Source organism: Cupressus sempervirens, chromosome 9, assembly GCF_028749045.1.
Source record: "Cupressus sempervirens isolate cs-2001-9-10 chromosome 9, ASM2874904v1, whole genome shotgun sequence".
Taxonomy (NCBI): Eukaryota; Viridiplantae; Streptophyta; class Pinopsida; order Cupressales; family Cupressaceae; genus Cupressus; species Cupressus sempervirens.
Window position 1 is genome coordinate 651,842,737 of NC_143126.1, and position 23,370 is coordinate 651,866,106.

Below are 23,370 nucleotides of genomic sequence, written 5' to 3' on the forward strand. Positions count from 1 at the left end.
TAATGGCACATGGAAGCAGTAGATGCTAACAATCTTTGAATGTTAGAATACTAATAAGGTTGTTTTGGGTGTTACACAACGTTCAACTGTAGTTGGTATTGATTAGGATACTTTTGATTAGAATAATCAGGAGGCAATGACGCTTCTCAAATTATCTATAGCTGATGATCAACTCCCTCATATTCCATCCGATAAAAGATAGGTGCCGAGATATGGGAGCATCTCAAGAAACTTCACAAGACTTCAAACAAAAGCAGAGCCCTCTTTCTCAAGAAAACTGTTATCTAATGTCATGAATGAGCGAATCGATCTAGGAACACCTTAATAAGATTCAAGAAATCTGAGATCAGTCACTTGCCATTGGTCACAAGATGGAAGAAGAGGACATTGTGGTAATAACCCTAAGAAGTCTACCCAAGTCCTATGAGCATTTTATCGAGACTCTTAACATCACTTCTACTAGTGTTCATTTGAAGTTCACAAATTTGTGCACACTTTTGCTTCAAAAAATCGGTGGAAACAACAATTTGGTAGCAGTTCTAGCTCGACCTCTATAGAGCAAACATTTGTTGCTAAATCTTTTTAGAAGGATAAGGGCAAGTCTCATTCACAACAATTTTCTCAACAAAATTTCTCTCCTCCATCATGATAAGGCTCCAAGAAAAAGAACGCCCAATGCAACTATTGCGGCAAGTATGGTCACACAAAGGTTGAGTGTAGGAAACGTTTAGTTGCCCAATCAAAGCAATTTGTTTTGTTGCCAAAAACGAACAATGTAGAGGACACTGAGAAAACAGAATCTGCTTTTTACGCTTTCATGGTTAAAAGACCTAGAGATCATGTAAAGTTGTCTGCCCAGTACATTTTTTCAGGCGCCTCTCATCATTTCACCCACCATAGAGACTGATTCATTGACTACCAGCCATTTTTAGATTCAATTATTTTTGGCAGAGGGGAAGAGTACACTGTTGTCAGCAAGGGCAACATTCAAATTCAGTGTGCTGGGAGGAATTTCATTTTCCTTGACATGTACTACGTTCCAGGGATGGATTAAATCTACTCTTAGTTAGTCAGTTGTTGCAACACTCTCCATGGTTGGATGTCACCTTTAGTTCACATTAGTGCACCATCAGTGGTAGGGAGACTCACTCTGTTGTTGCAGTTGGCCTTGAGGATCACGGTCTTTATAGACTTGATGCTTTTGGTGTTTCTCGGGACTTCGCTATGGCTGCTCAGCAGCCTTCTGCCAGTTCACTTTGGCATCAACGGTATGGCCACTTCAATTTGCATTATCTCTCTCAGCTTGCTTGGGAAAACTTGTCCTTGGATCGTCAGAGATTCAAACTCTTTCGTGTGGAGTCTGTGATGCATGCTAAGCTGGGAAGCAACATCACACCTTTGAAAAGTGGTGATTCATGTTGGGCTTGTTAGGTACTTTAGCTTGTTCATGCCGATATTTGTGGCCCTATTGTCACTCCTTTTGTTTGTGGGTCTAGGTATTTTCTGTTGTTTGGTGATGATTTTAGTAGAAAAATGTGGGTCTATTTTCTTACAAAGAAATTATAATTGTTTACTGTATTTTAGAAGGTTAAAGTTTAAACCTCTAGTTGAAAAAGAGTTTGGAAAATCTATTATTGCTCTTTGGTCAGATAATGGGGGGGTGGGGGATTTTGTTCTAACAAATCCTCTAGCTTTTGTGATATTCATGGCATCAAGTGCCATTTAACCACGCCCCACACATCACAACAAAATAGTGCAGTTGAATGTCAGAACAAAACAATTACTGAGATGGCTCGATCTATGCTTGAACACAGACATGTTCTGAAGAAGTTTTGGGTTGAAGCAGTTGACACTGTAGTTTACTTTTTGAACTAGTCACCAATTGTGGCGGTTAGACTCCAAAAGTGGCCCGGTAAGGTTGCAAGCCCAAAATCAATCACCTAAAGATTTTTGGCTTTCTTGCCTATGTTTGGATCTCCGCTACGTCATGCTCTAAGTTGGATGCCAAGAGTCAGAAACTCATGCTTGCTGGATACAATAGTCTTTACAAAGCCTAGCGCTTGATCGACATTGAGGCATCTCGTCTCTCGTATAGTTGTGATGTAGTCTTTGATGAGAAATGAGGACCATTCATGCCTATTTCTCTTATTCTTGATCTAGGAGATCAACCAATGAAGGCCCATGATTGAGAGTTCGACTTCCATTAGGTCCACATAATGGGAGGGCTCCACTAGCTCCAACAGCTCCTGTTATACCAGTGATTCCTGTATAGACACCATCGGCTTTTCCTGCGGAATTTTGTAGATGCTTCACTTGATTTTGATCCAGATTCTCCTGATGAGAAAATCTGATCATAGATCATATTTTGATACTAATGTTGGTCCTTCTCTTCCCAAGTGGTGGGCTAAGACAATCGCTGATCTTGGAGATGATGAGCTCATTGATGGGAAAACTTGCTTGGAAAAAGAGCAAACCTACAGAGACGATTAATTTTGCTCTCATGGCCAACATTCATAGTGCTTGAACCTTAGGCATACTCTGAGGCTAAAGGAATTCTAAGGTAAGAACAAGCCGTGAAATTTGAACAATAGAGGCTGTTGAAGAGTAACACATGGGTTGTTTTGAATCTTTCACAAGGGAAGAAACCCATTGACTGTAAATGGGTCTACAAAATAAAATACAAGTTTGATGGTACTTTGGATAAGTACAAAGCTCATTTAGTTGCAAAGGGCTTTTCTCAATATCAGGGTATTGATTACAAGGAGACCTTTGCTCCTACAACAAAGATGAGCACAATCAGATTAGTCTAGCCATGGCAATGCAATTTTATGCCAATCTTTTGATATGGCTGACCTTGGGCTCATGCATTATTGCCTAGGCGTTGAGGTTTGACAATAGTCTTCTGATATATTCCTTTCTCAGTCTAGATATGTTAGGGCTCTGTTAGGTAGGTTTTGTATGCAGGATTGCAAGCTATCCTGCAAGCTTGCATCTACACCCATGGAGAAAGGTTTGTAGTTTTCAGCCAAGTCCAATTCTCCTCCAGTTGATGATACTACATACAGGCAATTAGTAACCAACCTCATCTACCTCTTTGCTACTAGACCTAATATTAGCTTTGCTATTAGTTATATCTCACGCTTTATGACAGCTCCCAAGTCTAATTATTGGATGGCAGCAAAGTGCAAGCTTTGTTATCTGAAAGGCACTACAGAGTGTGGACTTCTTTATTTGTGGAGTTCTAGCCCTAAGCTTAGTGGATTCACAGATTCAAATTGGGCAGGTACTATTGATGATATAAAGTCAACTTCTGGGTATGTGTTCAATTTGGAATCAGGTGCCGTCGCATGGACCAATAAGAAACAATTGACAGTTTCTCTTTTCTCTACAAAGTCTGGATAGAGAGGGTCGGTTAAGGCAACTTGTGAAGTTGTTTGGCTTTGACGGAGGCTTGAGGATATGTGGATGTTACTAGTAGGCCCGATAATTATTTTTGTTGATAGTGAAGGTGTTATTAAGTTAGCACGGGATTCAATCTTCCATGAACAAACCAAGCATGCGAATGTTCATTGTCACTACATACGGCAGCTAGTTGAAGACGAGACAATAGAATTGTAGTATGTTCCTACAACAGATCAAATTGTAGACATTCTCACCAAGCCTCTTGGTCTAGATAAGTTTGCCAAATTCAGAGGATAACTTGGTGTCCATTGGTTTAAATTTCTAGTTTTGGAAAGAGTCCTGTAGGAGATCTTGTTCTTATTTGTCACTATTATGGGTTCCATCCCATTTACGTATATCAACAATGAACATAGTAGAATTCTAGCTTCATTCCTTTTTCCTTATTACCATATTTCCCTAGCAGAGATTTGATCTCAGTATCACTACATCTCTTTATTGTTGACATTATAATTTTCCAAGATCTTAAAGACAAAAATAAAAGCAATGCTTGTTTGATTTAAATGAGAAGGAAAGGGACATAACCAATGTGTTTGAAGAATAATCTGATCCATTTTGCAACAATTATAGATTAGAGTATATTTTGCTGCCTGATTCAATTATTACCCAGTATGCTCTGGTCAAAACGAGTGCCTTCAGTGTGAGTGGTTCCGAATTGTTCAAGAATGAAATCGCATGCCCCAAACTGTTGTCCTTTTCCCCGACATAAGGCGGTGAACACTAAAGCCAAAAATCCTTTTCATACTTGTTTCAAACCTAATCTTTCCACCCACCATCTCCTCTTTTCTTGCGATCATTGGTTCTACCATTCGCCACCTTCTCATCTTGGCTTCTGAGTAGTTGTAACATGTTCAAATTTCATAATAAACAATCAATGAGAAATATCTCAAATAACATCCATTTCAATGTAACATCAATGGGAGTTATAACTACCTTGTAACATGCTAAAATTTCATAATAAACAATCAATTGGAAATATCTCAAATTACATCCATTTCAATGTAACATGAAATCTACTTACGCATTTATCTATTTTCATATATTGACATAACAAGTAAATGATTAACTAATCTAGCTGCTTTAGCCTATGCACATGAAAATAACCATTTCAACTAACTATAATTTCTTAACTATAAATTGCAAGATATTTAAAATGAAATAAGTACTCAATTCATTGATGGTTGCAAAAAAAGGACGTTGACCTTTGGGTTGTACAAGCCTTGGCTATCAGAGGAGAGGAGAAGCATTGCCTTTGGGCTTAACCTCTCAACCGCAGACCTTTAAGTATCCCCACGCTATCTCTACCGAGAAAGGTCATCCCTACCCTAGGGGTCAGGCTTGGGGCACCATTGTCCAACTACTGAGCATCTTGGTGTTAGAGTGTTGGCTAGTCATCTGATTAGGCTATGGACATCTTCCATCAACCTATCTTCTAACTACTAGCACTCTGACCTCCAGTGATCACAGCAGCAAGCATACCACTAACCTACCTTGGCCAAGAATTTGTGAGGGCACTGTGTACCTGATCACCTAGTGCTTGACTTGACAACAAGACTACATTAAGGACTATCATGAGCTGACACGGTTTATTTTGTTAATCTTACTTTCTTGTTTGATTTACTGATGTTTCCTTTTTCTGTCATGCAGGAGTATCCGCTGTTCACACCCTTCATCTCGACCATTCTGGTCTTCCTAGATGATTCATTGGGTGGATATATGAGTAATGGTAATCACAGCCAATAATCTGCCAATCTGGCCCTGGCTTAGTAAAGAGAATTGTGAAAATCATATCTTATTATGCATGACCAATTCTTCTGTCTTCCGGCATTGGCACAAAATAAAAAATCTGGAAATATATAAGCATACATAACAACCAATATATTCTCCATTCTGGCATTGGTAACATAATGACAGTTCCTCTAAAACAATTCAGTGTCCAGCCATTCTGGCTTGCTAAAACACATTGGAAGAAGTATATTCTTTGCAAATCTAAACCTCCAGGATACAAAGTTCTCATTGCTGGAAGCATATTGCAAAATGCTCCTGTATAAGTCTGCCCCGTACTGGTTTATATTGCAGTAACACTTTTCAAAATATAAAAATTGCATCTAGGCACAATCAAGCTGTGCATAAGAAAATAATAGTATAATTAAAAATCACTAGAATAGCATAGGAAATCTTTAATGCTTCAGCCATGCATTACGATCTATTTGCAATATATATTGATTCATATGCAGAGATAACAACACGACCTGGTTATCGGTCAAACTTGCACCATAGGAATAGTTCTGGCTGATGCATGGATGGCTTCTCCAAGAGGCTTTGAATTGCAATAATTGTGTTATGCACTGATATAAAACTCTATATGCAGAAAAAGTGTTGAGAGCAGAACAGAGATCAGAAATGAGGTAGTAATAATATCTCAATTTTGCAAAGAAGGAAGATATATACAATCAAGAGCCATCATGTGAAACGTAGCCTTCTTGGCTCAGTTATGAGCAAGATACAAAGGTGGCATGAGTTACTGATGGAAATATTGTCATTGATGTCAAAGGACTCTACAAGCATGGTCATCAAGTATATAAGCAGTAATTAAAGATATGAAGTATAACTGTATTAATGATATTGGACCAGTTATAATCAAAGATGTATATATATATATATATATATATATATATAAACAATAGAAAAGATATATGTAAACTTATAATATAAACAGCAATTTGGGGAAAATGATGAATAGATAATAAATACATAATTTACATATCCTATTCATAATAGTTGCTCAAAGAAAATAAGATTAGTGATTAAGTATCAAGGCAATACAAATACACATGACAGAAATACATATTTTGAATCTCTCAAGTATCATCCAAGACATGGATATACATAGTGAAGACAACGGTGATATAAATGGCGAAATAAAAATGATATCTTTCATTGGTGAAATCAAAATCTACATCATGGCAAGGAATTATTTAGAGTTTGATGTTTTGTGTACACACGATATTATTGAATGCCAAAGAAAATTTATGGCAGTGAACAAAAGGAGACTATCGCATTTTGCAGTGATATAAAAACAACTATATATGCAGCAATAGTTAAAGGTTGCAATTATTAACAGATTACATTCAGCACATAATAAAGGAACTATGATGTCGCTATGACAACTATGATGTCGCTAAGACAATAAACCTTATTCATTATTGATGAAATACATATGTCTGGAGACGCTGTCAGAATCATTGTTCCATTCAGAAGTTGTATTGAATAACTGGTCCAATAATGAACCATTGGTCCATTAAAAAAGGAAGAGTGTAGTGAATAAGTATATGTGCTTGAAAGGAAAAACTATATAATCAGAATATTTAATGTGTGAAAAGTGAGAGATAAATGAATAAACAAAATAGAATAATTTATGAAGTGATAAGAGGTTTGTTATAGTAATGAATAAAATATAGAAGAGAGAGTGGAAGAATTTATACATATAATTTCAGATTCACTACTATGAAGCTTAGTTTCCGGTTCGAGTTAGTTTTGAAATATGGGTTCGAAGAACTGGTTCGCTGGTATGGCAAAATTTTGGAAAGGGGTTCGTACAAAAATGTGTAAAAATTATAAAAAATTATATATATGCATATTTATGAAGCCTAGAAGCATAGAGTATCATAAAATCATATGATGTAAACTCCACCTTGCACAAACTTCTTTTGCTCAATCACCTATTTGCTCACAAAATCACCTATTTGCACACCATAAATGATGTTAGAAGCCAAAATAACCTACTTACATTCACGTTTTACGACAATCAGAACTCAAAAAATATAAAAATGGACCAAATTTGTCCCAAATTCGCTCGGGTTCGAATTCTGGACTGCGGGTTTGAACCAGCCCAGGGAAATTCAAACCTTGATTGAACCTAAGTCGAATCGGACCCATATTTTGAACCGGTTTGAACCCAAGCAGGGTTATTCGGCCAAAACGGCAAACCCGGGTAACTAAGCTATAAAGTATATATGTGTTAGAGAAAGTTTGGCATAAAAGAAGCTTATCAAAAGACCATTGAATAAAGGATAGAAGAACTTCTTGCAACAAATTGAAGGTAAACTTATTAGAAGAGAAGTAAACATTAAATTGTGAAGAAAACAAAATCCATCATCAATTGGGTAAGCAACATTTGGTAGGTGGAAAAGAAGTTAAGCTGTAGTGGGTTGGTGCTCAGGTAGGAGCTTCCAATGGGTCAGAGCATGCGATGTGTGGGAGTTGGAGCTTCTAGTGAATCAATGCTCATAAACATAGAGGTTGTAGCCTACAAAACATTGTAAAATAACAATTTATATAGAAAAGCTATTATTTTTTGTGGTTTTCTCCCACATTAGGTTTCCATGTAAATCTTGTGTTATTGTGTTTATGTGCATAATTGTTCATTTCAGCATTTGAAGTTAATTATTTGGATAAAGTTTTAAATTGGCAAATTATTATTATATTGATTCACCCCCCCTCTCAATATAATTGTGTGCTCTTTAGTTACAAGATTCTTTGGCCATCGACTCATGTAATAATATTACTATTGATAGTGTGACCATCCAAAATAAATAATAGGCCGATGAGAGAAATATAGAAATGTGGACGCTCAACAGAAAAAATAAACTATTGCCAAGAATTATTAATTCATGTGTAACACTTAGTACACTAGTGTCATCTGCCACCTATCTATACTTGTGTACATACACACATGTATGTATACGTGGTATAATAACAACATATTACACATATACGTCATGTATAATGTGGACGCATACATACATCTAATTCAGACATATATACATACATTTGTACATATATATATGCAAGTATAGGTAAATGATATGACACTAGTGTACTAAGGCATGACAACATCACATGAAGTTCTGAGATCATCGCATATCAAAAGGTATTACATTTTTAATTAAATGCTTAGTGTTTTCTTATTAGTGCACAATTAATGACTGGGTAGCTCATGGTGGTCCTTAGTATACTCCTGCTTGCCTAGCCATTTTACCCCTTAGCCTTGGTTGTTAGGTTTCGTACCTGTCGATTCCTAGACAAAGTGGTGGCCCTTGCCCAACTCCATTCTTGGCAATTCTTCCCCCCTTCAACATGCTCCTGCAAGAAGAAAACCCTCCACAATAATATCCTATTCTTCAAAATATTCAAAAATATTTTTACAAGCTGTTAATCATAAATCACAATAGCTAACTACCATTTTACTTCTCATGAAAGAATAACCAACTTCCCAATATTTCAAAATAGCAATATAACAATATCTTAGCTGATAACTAACAATATATCTTGTAGCAGATAATAGTAGAGGGAACTACTATTATATCCTAACTTTTGCATACATACATATACACATATTTACACACACACATATTCTATTGCATTTCTTGCCAACACATAATAATATATAATATTAATAATACATACATACATACATACATACATACATGCATATACACATATTTATACTCTCTCACACATATATTTAATTGCATTTCTTGCTAGCACATAATAATTGTTCGATCGAAACAAGGTTACTAATGTAAATAAGGGTCCACTTGTATAGATTTATGTAGACCGTCGAGAGACTTGAGACTAATTTTCCTTCTTGCTAAGCAATTCTTCCATAGTATGGTCACCAACGGGATCCGCATTATGTTTAAATGTTGAATAAAGATTTTTCATTGGACATTGTTAATGTAATTAAATGATGATGTAATAGAGTCTCCCTTTGAGTTTCCATGTATTTAATCCAATGTCACGAGGTTGCCATGGGTATGGTAAGTAGTTGCTTGCTCAATAATGGTGCTATAAAATTAAATGTTTTATGTTAATCCTATATAACTGTGATAACATAAATGATTTGGACTGCAGATCATACGGATCTAGCAAAGCATTGATATCCTTAGAAAGGATTTAACCTAGTAAATACCTTATATATATAAACCTAATCGGTGTCCTTCTTGGAGCATTTAATAATGTTCTAAATGGTATAATCGTTGTTAGTATATTTACCAAGTGTTAGTGTATTTCCTAAGTAAGTTGTTTATTCTTGAGATGCCGATCCGAGCAATATACACTTTGGTGTGTGTAGGGCCAACCTAGAAAGAGTCATGTCCTTTCTAAGGACATGCCTCTTGGGTGCCTTATAAATAAGAGATGGGAATGTGGATAAAGAACACACAAGAGTAACAACTCTATTTCTTTAGCATTCTTTGCCTCATTTGACTTACTAGCAAAATTAAATATATAGTTGCAGCATTATAACTCCAATAAAGGATACTGTATATACTGGTTGGTGTTGATAAAAACCATCTTCAGCAAAGTACAAAAGCTTCATATCAGAGTTGGTTGTTCAGAATTTGTAGAAACTTTACATGGTATTAGAGCTCTGGTAGTCAAACCTAGGCTCTGCAAATTAAACAATTAGATTTTAAACATCTAGCAACATCCTTCTATCTTCAAGGGCAAGCACAATCAGACCTGAGGACATATTTGATGGGAAAGAACACTTCGTTGCTTGGAAATTCAGAATTATGATGATTCTTGAAGACAATGATGCGAAACAATTTGTTGATATAGCATCCAAGCAATCCGATGTTGAACTTAATAAAACTATCTGGAGTAAACGAAACAGGAAAGCCATGCAAATCATATTAGATGGAGTGAAAAATGAAATAGTACCTATGCTAATGAAACATAAGACAACATTTTATATGATGAATGCATTATTAAACGCATATGGGGTTAACAATGCGACTAGAACCCTTGCACCAAAAAGGCAACTAAATCATATATAGATAAAGAAGGGAGAATCTATGAACTTTTACTTCATAAGGGTGGCTAGTCTAAGAGATGAACTTGCAAGTATAGAGACCCTAATTGAAGACAAGGAACTAACACTTATGGCTATAGATGGGTTAACAGATTCATGGGAAACATTCTCACAAGGAGTAAGTGCTAGAGACAATCTTCCAAATTTTAATAGACTTAAACGAGATTGCCTGCAAGAAAAATCTAGGAAACTTAAAAAAGGAGGAAGATTGAAAATTGAAGATGAAGAACTTCATGTTCTCAATATAAATTCCTATAAAGGTAAGAAGAGGCACTTCAAGAAGAAGAAGAAGGGTAATCAAAGAAATGACAAGCCCAAGAAAGATTTATCCAAAATAAAATGCTTCAAATGTGAAAAATTTGGACACTATAGATCTAATTGCCTTGAGAATACAAAACAACAAGTAAACTATCCCTGAGAATGGTGTACCGTATCTTGCACTATCAAATGAAGTATCAAACAAAGCATGGGCAATTGATAGTGGATCATCTCGACACATTACAGGATACAAAAAGTATTAGATTCTATATCAAAAGAAGTTGATGGTGAAGTTACCATCGGTGATAATTCCTCTCATTCAGTAAAAGGAATTGGGAATTGCGCCTTGAAACTAAAGTCAGGTATTTCTCTACATCTCAAAAGAGTACTCTATGTACCAGGAATAAAGAAGAATTTATTTTTTGTTACAACACTTGAAGATGATGGACATAATGTTGCATTCATGGACAGGAAAGTAATGACTTGGTCTAAGAACTCTTCATTCAAGAAATCAAAGTTGATTGGTCAAAGAAAGGGATTCTTGTATGAATTAAATATAGAACTGAGTCAACCTATTCAAGCCTTAATTCATGAAGCTGTTGATATAAACAAAATATGGCATCGAAGGTTAGGACCTCTAAATTTCAACACCTTATCGACTATGGAGAAGATGGTAACTGGTTTACCTAAGTTGAATAAAGATCATTCAAGCATATGCAAAAGATGCGCTCTAGGTAAGAACACCAAAAGTCCATTTCATGATAGCATTGGAAAAAGTAACAATATTTTGGAATGAATCCACCCAGATTTATGTGGACCTATGTCTATTCCTTCTCTTGGAGGATTTTGGTACTTTACACTTTTTATAGATGACTTTTCTAGGAAAACTTGGATTTACTTCTTAAAATGTAAAGAATCAGAAGAAATCCTTAAGAGATTTAAAGAATTCAAAACTTTAACTGAAAACTTATCAGGACACAAAATTAAAACTCTCAGGACTGATAATGGAGGGGAATATACTTAAGATTTGTTTAAAGAGTTTTGTAAAGAACCAGGAATGAAGAGGGAGTATGCTGTTCCTTATAACGCACAACAAAACGAAGTAGTAGAAAGGAAGAATAGAACAATTATAGAAGCAACAAGAGCTATGATATTTGATCAAAATTTAGAATATTATCTTTGGGAAGAAGCCTCTTGTATTGATGTCTATATTCAAAACATAAGTCCTCACTCCTACCTTAGAGATAAAACTCCCGAAGAAGTCTTTACTAAGGTAAAACCTAATATAAGTCATCTTAGGACTTTTGGGTGCCCAGTAATATACAAGTTCCAAAACAAAAGAGAATTAAGTTAGAACCCTCTGGGAGGAAAGGTATTTTTGTTAGGTATAGTAAAACATCTAAAGCATATAGGATTTTCATGCTTGGTCAAAAAAACATTGAACTTAGTAGGGATGTAATATTTGAAGAAGATTTAGCATTCAAAAAAGCCCTAAGTTCAGGAGATCCCTCTCCCTTACCTAGTTCTGAAGAAAATACTAAATCTGAGTTTTAGAGGGAGAATATTGAAGTAATTGAAGATGAAATTGAAGATATTAATCTTGAGAAAACGCAAAATCCAAAGAAAAGACCACTTTGGGCCGTTAAGACTGTAGAGGAAGCACAAGATTTTGTTGCACCATTTGGAACCTTTAGAGAAAGCAAAAGACCAAAAAGATTTTCTAGTTATGCAACAAACATGAGTGATTTATCTAAATCAGAACCAACCAATGTTTCAGATGCTATTAAACATACAGCTTGGAAGGATGCTATGATGGAAGAATACCATTCCATTATTAAGAATGATGTTTGGGGAATTGGTCCAAGACTTGAAGCAAAATCCGTTGTTTCTTCTAAGTGGATATTTAAAATCAAGCATGCTTCTGACGGTAGCATTGAAAAATATAAAGCCAGATTCGTAGCCAGGGGATTCTCTCAGAAAGAGGGAATTGATTATGAAGAAACCTTTGCTCCCGTTGGTAGATATACCTTTGTTTACTGGCTCAAGAAACTCTCTATGGGCTTAAACAGGCTCCAAGGGCATGGTATGAAAGAATTGATAAGTATCTCACCAGTTTAGTATTCTCAAAGAATGAAGCTGATCCAAATCTCTATTACAAAAAGGATAAATATGATATGATAATTTTGATACTATATGTTGATGATTTACTAATAACAGGTGATGATCATCTTATAGATCAATGCAAGAAGGATCTAATCAGAGAATTTGAAATGAAAGATTTAGGACTCCTTCATTACTTCCTAGGGCTGGAAGTACAGCAAAACTTTGACAACATCGTACTTAATTAAGAAAAGTATACACTAGACATCTTGAAGAGATTTGGAATTTGGAACTGCAGACCTATGTCTTCTCCTATGGAGACTAATCTACACAAACTTAAGGAAGAAGCAACAGAATCACTCTCCATAGATTCTACTCTCTATAGATAGATGATTGGGTCCCTTATGTACTTGGTAAATACAAGACTTGATATTTGCTATGCTGTTAATATACTTTAAGTCAGTTTATGTGTGAGCTAAAGGAGATTCACCTAGTTGTAGTCAAACACATCATGAGATACAAGGCACTCTTAATCTTGGGCTCAAGTATGAGAAAGTTGACTTGGACTTACATGGGTGCACAGACTCAGATTGGGTTAAAAGTGTTACTGACAGAAAAACCACTTCAAGATGTTGTTTCAGTTTAGGCTCAACAATGATATCTTGGATATGCTGAAAGCAAGCATTAGTAGCACAGAGTTCCACAGAAGCTGAATACATTGCCACAACAATGGCCTCTCGAGAAGCAGTTGGCTCAAAAAATTATTTGTGACATTATTTGGTCAACCCATGAATCCTACTATTGTTCATTGTGATAATCATAGTTCCATCAAGCTTTCTGTGAATCCAATTTTCTATGACAGGTCCAAGCATATTGAAATTCCTTACCATTATGTAAGAGATATGGTAGATAGTAATATTGTAAAATTAGAATACATTTGCACTGCAGATCAAACAACAAATATTCTTACCAAACCTCTCTCTCGAGTGAAGATAGATCACTTCAGGAAAAGACTTGGTATGGTTGAATTGTAATACATTTGTATTATTTAATAATAATTTTGAACTAAAATTATTATTGTTAGTCTATTGACGGTTATGGGCCCCACCATTTGTATTCATTATTTAAGAGGTGGCAATCTCTAAGATAATGAACACTTGTATAAAAGATATTATGAGAAATAACGATTTCGTAGATAATGTACTAAACAATAGAGAACTATTATTAGATCTGGATGAGTTCAAGATCACATTGTGATGTAGACATTTCTATGCCTATGAGTCACAACTTGGATAAAGGAAGAATTTAATTATTCTCTGGATTTTATCCTGTGAACTGGTAGATCTTAACTCAGGATCATATTGTGGTATAGGACTGCCAGCACTTATGAGTCACAACTTGGATGAACAAAGACTTTAATCATTCTCTGGATCTTATACTATATATTGCATTCCATGCAATATTGTTATCACAAGTGATAAGTCATATCACAGGTATAGTAATATGACATAGTATAATGTGTTCAATGATACCACATGCTTAGAAGATTTAGATAGATATAGAGTATCAATCTATGCTTATTCGTCTTAATTGATGTTGCTAGCTATGATTATCTCTTAGTATGATTATCAAGTTAAGAGGGAGTGTTAATCCTATATAACTGTGATAACATAACTGATCTAGACTGCAGATCGTATGGATCTAGCAAAGCATTGATATCCTTAGAAAGGATTTAACTTATTAAATACCTTATATATATTAACCTAATTGGCATCCTTCTTGAAGCATTTAATAATGTCCTAAATGGTATAATCATTGTTAGTATATTTACTAACTAAGTTCTTTATTCTTGAGACGCCGATCTGGGCAATATACACTTTGGTGTGTGTAGGGCCGACCTAGAAAGAGTCATGTCCTTTCCTTTCCAAGGACATGCCTCTTGGGTGCCTTAAAAATAAGAGATAGGAATGTGGAAAAAGAACACACAAGAATAACAAGCCTGTTTCTTTAGCATTCTCTGCCTCATTCGACTTACTAGCAGAATTAAATATATAGTTGCAGAATTGTACATCCAATAAAGGATACTGTATATACTGGTTGGTGTTGATAAAAACCATCTTCAGTAAAGTACAAAAGCTTCATATCAGAGTTGGTTGTTCAGAATTTTGTAGAAACTTTACATTTTATTAATATAATCTCGATATCAAAGTCACTTGATTAAATTTTCTTATATAACAACCAATTCATCTGTCTTTTAGTTGATAAATTATATTTGAAATATCAATTGCTGAGGGAGTAAAATTTAATGTCAAGGCATCTAATTTCTTATCAAGTAATACACTATCAATACACATGTATGCATAGTTGTAATCTTTAACTTGTGTATATATTGCAATCACACATGTAAATAATACAATTATCTAATCCACTCATAAACACACACGTAATTACATATTATACCACGACTATGCATACATATATTTATATCATCACTAGATAAGATCAATATTAAACGAAACATCAGCAACATATCAAGGTACACATAGTCCTAAGTGGTGCAAGTCTTTGGCATTACCGTCCATCGACTCCATGTTTATCTCAACTAAAAGATGGCATAAGTGGTCACTCTTTTCTCAAAATCCTACTAAGGACCTAGGCTGACAGGGCACCATTAGTCAATTCTAGTCAGTACATACCAGTCCTTTGGAAACCAGTTCATCATTGACCTTAACCATATTCCTTTCCCCCTTTCTTGATCATATCTACCCCCCTTCTCCTCGGAGGCCAAATTGATCTTGCGTCCACTTGCCAAAACAAAAGTAGTCAGTCAGGTATCATGGCAACATAATATCATCAAATATTCATAAAATAATTGATTCTATTCCAAATATGATTGATTACATAAATCAACATTTACTAACAGAATCCAATGCACCGTAAAATATGAAACAAGCAATTACCTTCTATGCATTATATAATTCAAACCATTGTTTATAAACTAGAAACCATCTAGCACACAATTATGGAAAACCACTGTTTAATTGAAACCAAAAATCATCTAGGACACAATTATGATTAGATTGTCAAAATAAGGCAAATTGGGGCAATGTGACATCCACAACTATATCTTAGTAAACATAAGCAAGATCTACATTCCAGAAGTGGTAAAATGCATAAATTGCTAGACGCACAGAAGGGAGCTGCATACCCATAGAAGCAAGAATGAAGTGAACCAATGGCTAGGTACAAAAGCAAGATCCACTCCTCCAATGGCAAGAATCAAGTACACTTATATAGCCAAAGCACTTCCTTTGGTTTTAATTAATCCAACTTCAAGAACAAACAAAGAAGCATAAAATGGACTGTAATTGCAGAATCATAACATCGTTATGGTGAAAATGCTTTGTCATGTCAATTACAGACAATGAAGGATCCCAGAAAGTCAAGCAACATGAATCTAGTAAACTCAGCTCATGCCCGAAGATGTCAAAATATTGATATCATGTGTATAAACAACCAACTGCACAATCTACAAACTTGTGTAGTCATTAAAGCATTGAATACATTCATAAACCGACCAAGCTATACCATCCTCCTTAAATAAGCTTAGTTTGTGCCAAGGTTGGTGCAAATCCCAAGTATAAAACATCAAATACCATATGTTGTCGACAAACAGTTTAATGTCACTTCACACAAACATGCCTACTGTACAAGTCTAAGTCAATCACATTAAGATAAAAGGGGTCTGGGATGCATTTAAGTATGGTGGTATCCTTCAAATAATCCAATCTCACTTTAACATAAGGCCACACTCCAAATCATTAAGCCAACCGCAAGATGCTATTGAATCCCATGTATAATGGTACTATCCTAATAAGGCATAACCCATTAACTACTATTGCTTATCCCCTACCAAAAGATAACAAACCATAAAGTGCCATATGCTGAATAAAGAAGCTTACACTTAGATTCATCCAAAAAAAAATCCAATCTGAAGAATCAGAGAAGATAGCCATTTTCAACCAAGACCTTTGAATTATTTCTCTCTAAATTAATGATTGTAAATCACCACAAAATAGTTGGAAAACTCACCAAAGTCAAAAACTTGCCAAGGCTTGAAAACATCAGAAAAAACTCGGGGGAACTTTAATTAGAAATGCATTTTTGGTTGTGCAAAATTCAACGGGAAGATGTATCCAATGAGTCAATAAATGAGAACACAAAAGCAACAAGCTTAGTCTAGATATTTTTTCAACACAAAGTGGGTACAAAATTGCATTCTCGTGAGGAATGTTGATGGCTGGAAGCAAAATAAGAAATAAATCATGTAAAACTAAAAGTAAATAGATCATTGCAAATACATATTCCTCTTCCCATCTCTAGTAAAAACTAAGGGAGAGGTAGAACTGGAGGATCTAGTCCTATAAGTCTACATTGTGCATGACTGTGCCTCCTCGCTTGGTATGTTTGATTCAGTCTGTGGCTTGTCCTCCATCTTGGATATAGCACTTCCTATCGTTGATGATTTAGCATCAGTAGAAGTAACTAGTGTTTATCTGATATAATAATTTGTATTTATGCTTTGATAAACTGTTACTGTTACTCATCAAACACACACACACACACACACGCAGAGACATGCTTGGATTAATATATGTACTCATAGCATAATCTTCGACTGATGCCTATCGGCAGTATGGCTTTATTAATATTAATGCAGTAAGACATTTATACTTGAACCGACACGTTAATATTAATCAGAGTTTCATTAGTATCAGGTTTTAGTTTGGAAATCATACCACCGTAGAGGCATGTCTACGGTGGTCATGGCTCTCACTTCTTATATTAAAGGTGAGCAGATCGCTGTGGAAGAATATCAATACACGGTATAATATTCCCAGCGGTCTGCAGATAAATCAGTATTATATATTTCAATATATCCTCCATTACATACTAACTTGCAGGAGCATCAGGACAGTCAGCATACAGTTCACATTATCAGTAATTCACAAGAGAAAGGATCTGAACTAATTCGGTCAAAGGTCATACTCATTTGAAGCCATACTCTGCACTTCTATAATACTAGTAAGACCATCTGTTGTTCCCTCATTAATTGTAATTGTTTTATCTATCAGAAGATCCATAAAACTTAACACCTATAGCTTCTCTTGGGATTAGCAATGACTACTCATTCAACTCAATGTCATCTAGTGTGAAACCGAATCCACCCCCCTCCTTCATAGCCTACCTCTCCAAATCATTGATGTCATCTTTTTCAAAACCAGGTGTTTGGAAGACAGTTCCCCCCACATTTTGATTTGCTAATTCTCAATGTCTCAGCATTAACCCATCTTCTCTCAATAACATTTTTGGATCCAAGGGATGCAATATAGAGGTGCTCAAAGATCTATGTTGAGTAGAATGACCCCTTTCACTAGAATAAGGAAGTCTCTATGGCTTAGTTGTGGATAATACCTCCATTTTGTAGAGGCAAGAGCCAAAATGCATAAATGTCCAGGTGTGCATAAACAAGCTCTCAGCTGGAAACAAAATCTATGAAGTGAGTATACATGAAAAAGCTCTATCCTTCATTAACAAGAATTGAAGTGCACCAATACTGAGGATCTAGTATAAGTACCTCCAATCCTAAAGAGTGGATTGCTTTATAATCCTCCCATGTCAAACTACGCTAATTGGCTTAAGTACCCCAAGCATTGAATTGTCAATGAAGAATTATGAAAAGATTAATTTATGCATCACTTTATCATGTATGTCATAATACATTATTACTTTAATAAAATTTTAAAGATACTTAGGTGAAAAAGAAATAAAGATTTATTATAGGACATTTAAGCCACAAGAAGCTATTCCATAAGAGATTCAACCTTGTCACAAGAAGAAACTCTATATTTGGCAGTACACGCTATACAGGTGTTGATAATCATGAATTCAAAGCATCAATCTCATCACATCAAATTCCCACAAATTATGGCCTCAGAGAGACAAATTCAAAACAATATTACTCCTCATGCATTATGTAGGTTTGTTTTGTGTAATTATGTAATTCTTTGTATGTCGAGTTTCTAGGCCAAATTAAAATTCAGGGCTGGCAAGTTTTCCAACAATGGTTTCAACTTTGCAACATCAAGTTGGTGATAGGAAGCTTGTTGGGGCCAGTGTAAGAATTCTACCCTTGTTTTGTAGATGGTTGTGGAAAAAAAGATCAGCAGACCAGCTGGGCACTAAGTTTCTCATAGTGTTCCTTCAAGTGTTAAGATTCCTATTCCAGTAAAATTCAACTGTCATTTACTTTTATAAATCAATGGACTATAGATGGTTATGGATTTGGTCTTTGATTATGATTGAAGGTTGTGGACAGGCCGTTCTTCTAGTTATTATGGTTGTGGAGTTGTTTTTCCCTGAATCTATTTAATGTATTGGGTTAATATGCCTGATTGGCAATGTGTGCTAATCTCGAAGGAAATAAATGCGAAATGCGAAATAGGATCAAACAACTCAATAGATAAACAATACCTGCAACATAGGAAATGCCTTGAGAGAACTCTTTTGAGAAAATCTGAGCAAGAAAAAGGAAATTCTAGTTATATGTTTCTTTGAAAAAAAACTTAGAACAGTCACATAAATATTGACATGGAGAGCTTTGATGTTTGTAGTTAAACTGTCTCCATATCAGGCATCTAATTATAGGTAAAGGGGTTCCATTAAACCACACATGCTTTCTGAAAACCATGGGCACAAAATCATGAACCAAGGTTGTTATATCCCTATGGCTGGATCTTAGATTCCAAATGCAATCCACATGATCTAACAAGTCAATAATTATTTAACCCTAGCATTTAATGTTAAGAAACTGTAAATTCTGGTAAGGACTATTAGATTCTGGTCATTCTGCTCAATCAAAGCACTTAGATTTACAAAAATCAACCCATAGTTGATTTCATAATTAATTAGTAAATTGAAACTGAGATCTGAAGAATGAAATGTTCTTTTAATAATGTACTCAATAATGTACCCTGATTGTACAACTTTATTGTTAAGGGTTTACAGCAAGCAGGTGGGTACTGGTCAGTTCAAACACTGCAGTCAGATTTATCTGTGAGACTTTCAGTATGCAGTGATGGATAGTGCTCTTGAATATGTGAGTAACATTTCCCTTGTGGATCTCGATACTATTATAGAGTTTGACCTGGTTAAGATTGAACAAGGCACTCAGCACAACGAGTTGGTCCAGCTAGGGTTCTTTAGAAACCCTCTATTACAGTGCAGCTGTTTGATGGTCCCAATCTTCTGATAGATGTCTGGATCTGGTGCTGGGGCTTGCAGAGGATTCTTGCTTGTCTGGCTCTGAAATTAGGATTGACCAAAGATGTCTCACTACTGGTTCGCTGGTTTCCTAACTGGCTTGCTTCTGTGCAGACCTGTACTCCTGCCTAGGTCTGCTGTTGAAAATTGGTTGAGTGATAGTCGCCTAGTGTTTTTGAGAACTCCTACCAGGTCTGCTGCTTCAAGTTGGTTGAATGATTGTTGCTTGGTGATTTTGATAATTCCCACGAGGTCAGCTGACCAAAGATGGCTCACTCTTGGTTCACTGGTTTCCTAACTGGCTTGCCTCTGTGCAGACCTTACTCCTGCCTAGGTCTGCTGTTGAAAATTGGTTGAGTGATTGTCGCCTAGTGTTTTTGATAACTCCTACCAGGTCTGCTGTTTCAAATTGGTTGAATGATTGTTGCTTGGTGTTTTTGATAACTCCCACGAGGTCTGCTGTTGGACAGCTGACTTAATGTGTTGCCTGTTATCTGTTTCTGGTTTGTAGTCTGCTGCCTTTAGAATGGTGCTAAGGTGTTTTGCTCAGCCCTTGTGGGATGATGGCAACTTTGATCTTTGACCTGTGGTCTTCTGGTGACTCTTTGACCTGATGAATGCCTAAATTCTGGAACAGATGTTGCAATGGTAGAGAGTTTATATGCTGAGTATAATTTTAAACTGCCTTTCCTTCATGTGCCAAAGAAGGTTTCGGCTCACAGTTGCTCCACTTACATCCTGAAATATCCTAGATTTGATACCTGCCTCTTGGTGACTTGCCCTAAATCTAACATGGCCTGATCTGCCAGATATCGTGGTGCCAACAGTAGTTTGTAAGGGTTAGGGATGAACTACTGTAGATGGACTCCTGGCTTGTTTGCTTTACCTGTGTAGAGTTTGAATGCAATCAGCAATTATGAACGTCAATATTAGAAATCTGCAATCAAGAAACACTATAATGGCTATTGCTTAATCATGGAACATACTATCACTAATTGTACTCAATCAATTGAGCTACAACCTTTTGGTATATGAAGGGCCACTTAAACGTAACATTGAAATAGAAAACAATTACAAGGACATGAAAGGTTTAAAACCATCTAGTCATAACATTGTCCACCTCATAGACATATAGAATATTGGGTGTATCATTTATCATGAGACCAATCAATGAAGTTTGCAAATAATAGAGTAAAATAATTCCCCATTAATTCTTATACTGTAGAAAAGTTGAATTTGTTTGTTGGTGTTTCTTAACCTCCAAAATGTAAACATTTAATCATACTTCCCTGTGGGTTAGGGTTATCTGGGGTGAGAAGGTTGGACAGAGATATTTTCCTCTTTTGTCTCTTCATTTATAAATTTTTGTGTCATTGGAGGTTAGTTCCCATTCCGGTTGTTGTGGAGTGTCATTTGGGAGACTAGTTTATGGAATTAGCTAAAACGTGCTTAATGGCTTTGACGTGAGAGTGCAGTATTGTACTCTTCTTTCAATAGATGGGAAACCCATCTCTGCCTCGTGGGTGTGTACCCATTCTCAGTGTATGTGTTTCACTGATGTATTGAAGTGTCATGGAGCAATTAGTTTACATGCCGTCTATTATGAAGAACCATTGGCTATTTCAAAGTCTCATTAAAATAGTGTTGAAAGGAGAAAGTAAGGGTTGTATTCTTTTGGTAGTTTTTGATAACTAATAATGCTTTGCAAGGGATACAAGTCTACTAATAAAATGATTTAAGACTTGTGGGATAGGTCCAATCCAAGGACTGAGTAAATGTCCTGACATAACTAAGGAAGAGTATGTAATCAATGCTATCTACTTTAACTATTTTATGTATGCAAGACAAATTAAAATCCATATGTTAACTGATATTTATTCCCTTTTTCATTGTCTTGTAGTGTTTTGAGAAATTTGTGGTCTTTATAACTTATGTTGTCTCCAAAGTTTCTTTTAATATTAAAAATCGGCTTTCTATATATTGAAAAGTTGATGAGAAGTATGCCCAAATGTCCAAAGAAGTCGTGTAATTTTCTTCAATTATAAGTAGAATCGGACTAAATTGGATGGTTATCTCACAATTTTGGTTTTTTTGCATTTTCAGGGCATTTGACATCAAGGAGTGATGTCTACAGCTTTGGTGTTGTTCTCCTTGAAATGCTTACTGGTCGAAGATCTATGGATAAAAATAGGCCAAGTGGGGAGCAAAATCTCGTGGAATGGGCTCGGCCTTATCTTACAGAGAAAAGGAAGCTTTACCGTCTTGTAGATCCTCGTTTGAGTGGTCACTATTCCATCAAAGGTGCCCTGAAGACTGCACAATTAGCTCACTATTGCATAAGTCGGGACCCTAAAGCCAGGCCTTCAATGGATGATGTTGTTGAAGCTCTCACACCATTGTTAAATTTAAAAGATATTGCAAGTTCGTCATTCAATTATCAAGCATTGCAATCACAACGTCCTAGTCGTCAATTATCACACACTAATGGAAATGGAATGTATTCAAGGAATGGGTATGTAAAAGCCACTGCCAACGGCTCTCATTTGTCTCCACATCACCAATCTTTGAAACAAAATGGTAAATCATAAACAAGTAACAGCTAGGCTTTGCTTTTCCAACGCGTTTCTTGAATTTGTACCATTAACTGAAACTGCTTAGCCTCATACTTCCACAACTTTCCAAAGAAAAGCAGTGTGGTCTTGTGAGGTTTGAGTGTCTCTCCTCATGACTCTCATTTTTAATAACATATTTGTGGAGATATTTATTAGTCAACTTCAGCTACTCCAAGAAGTCAACGGCCATGTTACACGACTGTCAAAACTATTTACCCTTATTATCAGGGGAAAGTTTGGTGCGGACTGTATCTATTTTTGTTTCTGTTGAGACTTGACAACCAGAGATGTTGCATCTTTGCTTTGACTTTGAGTAAAAGACTATCTGGGGGCTGAGGTGTTCTGGGCGGGATATGTTGGAGGCAAGATAGTTTAGGGACAATCTGGAGATGATTTGATGATGTCAGGTAGCAAAGTGGTTTCTATCTAAAGATGTATATTTCTTGTTTTCTTTTCTAATACTGAAGTCGAGTGTGATCTTGATCAGACTGGCAATTGCCAATTTATAATCCTAATAGGTGTTTTGCTTTTCATATTATAACTTACTTGCGTTATGTATGACTGTTTTATGTTTTAATCTAGGATAGAAAACTAAACCATCCGAGAGAGAATTATGTGTCAGTTTCATTTGTCTCACAATCTACACTTACAAGGTTGATTCTCTTGTGAAATTTTTGGCATTGTAGCTACTTAGGTTCTCCCAAAGGAACACCATTCTGTTTAGATTTGCAGTGATCAACC

General features: G+C 35.8%; 1 protein-coding gene across 2 annotated transcripts in view; it reads left to right on the forward strand.

Annotated features, from left to right (window-relative positions):
* The window catches only part of LOC149540420 (serine/threonine-protein kinase PBL34-like), a 64,171-nt gene extending 41,001 nt beyond the window's left edge, over positions 1-23,170 (forward strand). For both annotated transcript variants that reach the window (XM_089801519.1, XM_089801520.1), the window contains exon 6: positions 22,121-23,170. In XM_089801519.1, the coding sequence (XP_089657645.1) occupies positions 22,121-22,605 (485 nt within the window). In that variant the 3' untranslated portion in view covers positions 22,606-23,170. The remainder of the gene's footprint in view (positions 1-22,120) is intronic.
* The last annotated feature ends 200 nt before the right edge of the window (positions 23,171-23,370 follow it).